This window comes from Leptopilina heterotoma, unplaced genomic scaffold (assembly GCF_015476425.1).
Source record: "Leptopilina heterotoma isolate Lh14 unplaced genomic scaffold, ASM1547642v1 Lhet_4034, whole genome shotgun sequence".
Lineage (NCBI taxonomy): Eukaryota > Metazoa > Arthropoda > Insecta > Hymenoptera > Figitidae > Leptopilina > Leptopilina heterotoma.
In genome coordinates, this window is record NW_025111067.1 from 5,585 (window position 1) to 12,010 (window position 6,426).

A 6,426-nucleotide genomic window follows, 5' to 3' on the forward strand; every position below is an offset into this window, starting at 1 on the left:
AATATGAATTCAATATTAAAAAGTTTTCTCATTCTACTAAATGGAACTTTGTTTTAATTTCATTATTAGGTTATTAAGAAAATTCTTATTTAACATAAAAAAAAATAGTTTAATGAATTATTCATTGTGTAATCTAAATATTCAAATTTAATTATTTTAAGATGAATTAAACACTTTATAAGATATATATATTAAGAAATTTTGATAGGTTAGTTTAAATAATAATCATTAATTGCGTTTTATTTTTATTTTATTTTTTTTTACAATTAGTAAGAGCACTGAAATGAAAAGGGCCGTGTTTTTTTTTGACTCAATTATTTGACTTTGACCCACAAGGGGTTGTCGCAAACTTTTTGCCCACGCACAAAATGGACATATCTCGGACCAGGTATCAGAGAGCTTGATAACCGCAACTTGTACGTACAGCTTGTACATCTCCATACGTACGGATATAGTTGGTTAGTCACTCTCTGTGGAAGATGGTGAATAATGTCCGCCTAAAAAAAAAAGTTAGAGAGAGAAACATAATTAAAAAGATATGAATATATAATTAATACTTATATACCTCATTAAAATACTAGAAACAGTAGGTACTCAAAACTTACTCGATAGGGTCCAATGGCATTGATACGGTCCACTTCTCTTTGGAATACCTCAGTGTGATTGAGGCTATCGAAATCCTTCCTCTCCCGGAATAGCTTCACGTGTATCATCTCGTGCAGCATGGTCCCGATCAGATCTTCTTCAGGAAGCATGCTGTGTACTTCCCAGTTTATGCGCACCTCGCGCCTAGGCAAATCCGTGCACCCCGAAGCGGATGGCATCTTCGGCCCCCAGTGAAACGTATAGCCCGCATTTGCGAGCTCATTATTAAAATAGATCTCGTCCAAATGATCATACAGTCCTTTCAGATCTGGACGCCCGTCCGTAGCCCGTTTGCGCTGAAATAATTTCAACCCTGGCTCTAAGGGTTGTTTCTGCGATCTTGTTACCCTCTCGCTCATGTTGAGAATACACCTAGACGCAAACAAAATGTACATTAAAAAAAAAAATTTTATTATATATATATGTATATTTTTGGAACTTTGGAAAGTTAGTTAAATTAACAAATTAAAAAAAAAAAAAAAAAAAAAAAAAAGACAAAAGCAGAATTTCGCAAGTAGATTGTCAAAAATGTCGTTTTCGGAGCGCCCCAACTTTAGAGACATTTTTGAGGCATTCCCGTTAAAGATAGACGACAAGCGAGAGTAGGGAAAAATGTTGGAACCACGATTCCAAAGAATAATATAGTATTAGCTAGACAAAAATCGGTTTATTTATGTGGTATTTACGAAAAATTTCTCGATCCTGTCATTATTGAGCGCGCGAGATACTTGCTGACCGCCGCCGAGCATGGTAGTCACCGCCGACCACGCGAGAACGCCGCCGACCGCATAATTGCCACTCGTCTTTAAAAGATTGTCTAAGTATAAACAAAGCATTTTGGTTAAAAAAAAAAAGGGAATTATTTTATTAATTGAATTAACAAAAGTCAGTAGGATGATAAAAGCAGAATTTCGCAAGTAGATTGTCAAAAATGTCGTTTTCGGAGCGCCCCAACTTTAGAGACATTTTTGAGGCATTCCCGTTAAAGATAGACGACAAGCGAGAGTAGGGAAAAATGTTGGAACCACGATTCCAAAGAATAATATAGTATTCGCTAGACAAAAATCGGTTTATTTATGTGGTATTTACGAAAAAATTTCTCGATCCTGTCATTGCCGAGCGTGCGGAGTACTTGCCAGTGGCCACTGCCGAGTGCAGCAGTCGCCGCCGACCACGCGAGAACGCCGCCGACTGCATGATTACCACCCGTCTTTAAAAAGATTGTCCAAGTATAACAAAACATTTTGTTTAAGAAAAGAATTGTATTATTAATTGAATTAACAAAAGCCAGTAGGATGATAAAAATAGAATTTCACTAGTAGATTATCAAAAATGTCGTTTTCGGAGCGCCCCAACTTTAGAGACATTTTTGAGGCATTCCCGTTAAAGATAGACGACAAGCGAGAGTAGGGAAAAATGTTGGAACTATGATTCCAAGGAATAATACAGTATTCGCTGGACAAAAATCGGTTTATTTACGCGGTATCTATGACTAATTTTTTCGACCGTCATTTTCGAGCGCGCGAAGTACTTGCCAGCGGCCACCGCCGAGCATGGCAGTCACCGCCGACTACGTGAGAACCCCGTTGGACAAAACTATAGACCGTGTGAACTAAATCAAACTTAGCTTCTAATTAAATTTTATAATTGGTATTTTATGAATTTTAAATTAAAAAAAAAATTACTATTATTACCTTTTGTTCATATACTTTCTACAAATTTTAGCCTAACTTATCTCTGAATCAATTAATTTAAGTAATTTTCTAAAGGTCCAAAAAGTAAGTTTTCACAAATGTTTATTTACATTGTTCCAAGATAATTAAATCTAATAATTGGTTTTAAGAATATTATAATGTTGTTTTTCAGGGATAGTTGCGTTTCTTAAAATGATTCTTATATCTTAACTTAAAAGAAAAACTAATTAATTTTTGATGAATTTTCATTAAGAATTTTGAACATGATTGTCTTCTCCAAAATGTTAGAAATAATTCTGAAATATTGTCATTTTGTATGTGTTCTTGGAAATATGTAATTGAAAATATTGAATTTTAAAACATTAGAAGAAAATTTGTATAAACTTTCATTTTAAATTTACCGTTAAAAAAAAATTATTATTTAAAAGCAATCTAAGTATATTTATTGTCAATTATCTATAACTTAATCTATTGAATTAGAAAAATGACATCAAGAGGACAAATCTTTGTTTTCGTCTATTTTTAAACAATGTTTAGAAAACTAAATTTTATTAATGTTAAAAAAAAAAAAAATTTTTTACAAATAATTATTATTATTACCTAACAAAAAGTTTGAACAAATTAAAGGTGGAAAAAGCTAACAATTATAGAAAATTAAATTTTCATTTTATATTGTCTAGAAACTTTAAGGTTTACCGCGGTTGCACCGATTTCCGTCCACGCCCCGGTTTCCGTCCATTTGTTTTATATTTTCGAATATATTAAAGGGAATAAATTTGTTTACTACATTTGATCATTTTACTACAACCTATAATATCTAATGCTCTCTTTGCACAATTATAATTGTAATTTGAACGTTAAAATTCTACAAAAATAAAATAAAAAAGTCTTACAGTGCTATCGAATGCCTTCTCGTGAGAGAAAATAGTGACTATACACAAGCGAACAGCTGAGAATTATTTCGTGTTTCGATAATTTACGTTAATATTGATTTGAAAGTATATTTATCGATAAATTAGGCATTAATTTATATACATTATTAATTATAGACAATAACATTAATTTCATAACTTATTTATCTGTCCCAGAACAAAATTCTTCTCCAAAGCTAAATTATTTCAGAAATTTTACTAATTTTAATGATTTTCAATATCTACGATTTTAATAAAATATTTCACAAAAAGAATTCAATTATTTAAAAGGAAATATATTATTAAAATTCATCCCAAGAATTAAAGTATTTTTTTTATTAATAATTATTATTATTCTCAGGTATCCAATTATTTTCAATACAGTTAAAAAAAAAAATTCGATTCTATTCCATAAACTAAAGAAACTTTAAAAAAAAAATGCAATTAGTATCAAATTTCGATAAAATTCTTTGCAAGAATTCAATCACTTGAAACTTTTATTGAAATTCTACGCAAACATTTAAATTATATTCACAAAGTAATTAAAATTCATCGCAAAAAAAAAATTCAATTATTTTCATAAAAATAATTTAAAATAATAATAATAGTAATAATAATAACAATAATAATTTAAAATTCTAGAAAATAATAATTCAATTAAAATGTTGAAGGTTTGATGAAGTTACAGTAATAATATTCTTATAATGTAAAATAATGATTTTGTCTCTCGGTCATCTTTAATTTATTAGAAAACATGAAGAAATAAAATATACTTTTATAAATTGTTCAATTTAAAAAGGGTTTAAATTTGAAATTTTGAATGTCTTAATTCCTGAGGAAAATCTTGTTTCAAAAATAAGATTAAGAATATGAATTGTGCAAACATTTTTCTTCTTTTTCTAAAACAAAATAATAATTCTCTTAAAACAAAAATAATTTTGATTACGAACATTTAAATTATTCAAAAAAAAAAAAAACAACAAAAAATTTTTTAATAATTATTTATTTAGTTTTTCTTAACAAAGAATTCCGCATCTTCCGAAACTAGAGTAGTTGTAGTTATTCTCACAAATAAGGGTTTTCACAAGAATTTAATTTCAATTCAATTTCAATCCATATTACTAATAACATTTTCATAATGTTCTTTTATAAAAAAAAAATTAATTATTATTTGGAACAATGTTCATAAAGTTCCTATGAAGAATTCAATTACTTTTAAAAATAGCAAAATTTTGTACAGAAATCCAATTTTTAACAATTTTATGGACTTTTCTGCAATGATTCAATTATTTTCAGGGATAGTAGAGTTTCTCAAGGGAATTAAAATTATTTTGAAAATTTTAATAAAACTCTTAGCAACTATTGAATTATTATTAAAAATAATTCTTCAAAAGGATTCAGTTATATCAATAAATAAGAGAACTATTGCCAAAATTTTATTCCCGTAAATCAAAATTTTTATAAAATTCTTCTCGAGAATGATATTGTTTTTATAAATAATTGTTGAATTCTTTCATGAATATTAAAATTAATTACAGGAATTCAATTTATTAACAAGATAAGAAAAAATAAATACTATTCAGGATATCATGGTAAAAAAAAAAGGAGAATAATAATTTTAAAACGTACCTCGGCTTATGGGAGTGAGCTCCAACAAAATCCCTCGCTTATGGTCCAATTTTAGTACAGATTATATGTACGTGGATATATATATATATATGTGTATATATATATGTAGGTATATATGTATATGGATAATTTGGTTTTCAAATATTATCACTATTTCACTCTTAAATATTGAAAATTAAACAGAAACTTGAACTATTTATTTTAACATTCTCGAACGACACGCACTTCGGAAAAGGAAAACATAGACTAAGGGCACCTAAACTTAATGTACCCAACGAGAAGAGCATTTGTCACAAGAGAGGTATTTCTACGATTAGTCACGTCGGGTCGGTATTGGGTTCGCCTGTCGGCGCCATTCAATCTCTCGACGGTCGTAAAAATTATCGAGTCAGAGATCTTGCGAAGTATTAACGTCTAAACATTAGGGGCCGGGCGACAGAAAATCCTAGGCGAAGAAAAGGCAGTTTCTCTTTCCCAAATTTCAACCTCTCTATTTTCATTTCCTTCTTTCGTTGCACGCCTTTAAATATTATTCCCCAGCATAGAAAGATTTTAATTATTTCAAAATTTTCCTGTCTCGTCTTAACATTTTTACTAATTCGAAATAGAGAGTACTTATACTAGTAAATATCTATACACACATGATTAAAAAAAAAAAAAATTTTTTTATTTAATTAAATTTGCTTAGCTCTTTGCAATTGATTCCATACCGAAAATTCTAATCTGGAAAATATAATTCTGGATGCTTTAATTTAAGTAATTATTAATATTAAATTTAACATTGTTCAAATCTACACAAATCAATACATTTTTTTTATATAAAAAAAAAATAAATATTAATTAGAATTGAATTAAATTATATTTAATTATATCGTGTAGAATTTTTTTTTGTAAAACTTTCGTATGTAGATAATTTTCTAAAAATTTTATCAATTTGAAGAGAATTTTAAATTCAAAAATCTATAAGTGTAAAGAATTTGATGATTTTCTGAAAACTGCATTATTGAATTGTATAGAACTATTTGGTGTTTAACGGTGTAGACTTAATTAATTAAAAAAGAAAAAGAATTCATTATATTTTCCTCCATGAATAATTTTACGTATAAAAATTAATTCAAAATGAACTGTACAAATTGAAAAAAAAAAAAAGGAATTTTAATTAAGATCAATTTTAACAAAATTTTTTTTAATTAATTTTCTCTTAGTTATGTTCTGTTATGTTATGTAGTTATGTTCAATTCTTTTCAGAATTTTCTTGTAATTACTAAATGATTCATCTCATTCAGGAAAATTATTATGATGTTGCAAAGAATTGAATTCTTTCTGCAATTTCTTTAATTTATCGAATAATAATCGATTTTGTTAATGACTGTAATTTATAACTTTACTGCATTGAAGAAAGGATTTGTTTGATTCAAATAATTCAAATTGTTTGAAAAGATGTTTGATTGATTTAAGTACTTTTAGTTGAATCAAAAGAGACTATGCTTACTTGAACCGGATAAATCGTGCTTGATTCGGATGAATGGTGAATTGAATTGAATGAA

The 6,426-nt window shown here is 28.0% G+C and overlaps 1 protein-coding gene across 2 annotated transcripts; it reads right to left on the bottom strand.

Annotated features, from left to right (window-relative positions):
• Positions 1–289: 289 nt before the first annotated feature.
• On the bottom strand, positions 290–4,943 carry LOC122506294 (DNA-dependent metalloprotease dvc-1-like). Of its 2 annotated transcripts, XM_043618392.1 has the most exons (3): positions 4,880–4,943; positions 606–1,017; positions 290–497 (listed from the first exon to the last, which is right to left on the bottom strand). In XM_043618392.1, exons 2-3 carry the CDS (start codon positions 1,002–1,004, stop codon positions 315–317), a joined length of 582 nt encoding a protein of 193 aa, XP_043474327.1. In that variant the 5' UTR covers positions 1,005–1,017; positions 4,880–4,943; the 3' UTR covers positions 290–314. The 2 variants fall into 2 exon arrangements, with proteins under 2 accessions (XP_043474327.1, XP_043474326.1); XM_043618391.1 differs by lacking the exon at positions 4,880–4,943 and having other exon boundaries at positions 606–1,846.
• Positions 4,944–6,426: the final 1,483 nt, after the last annotated feature.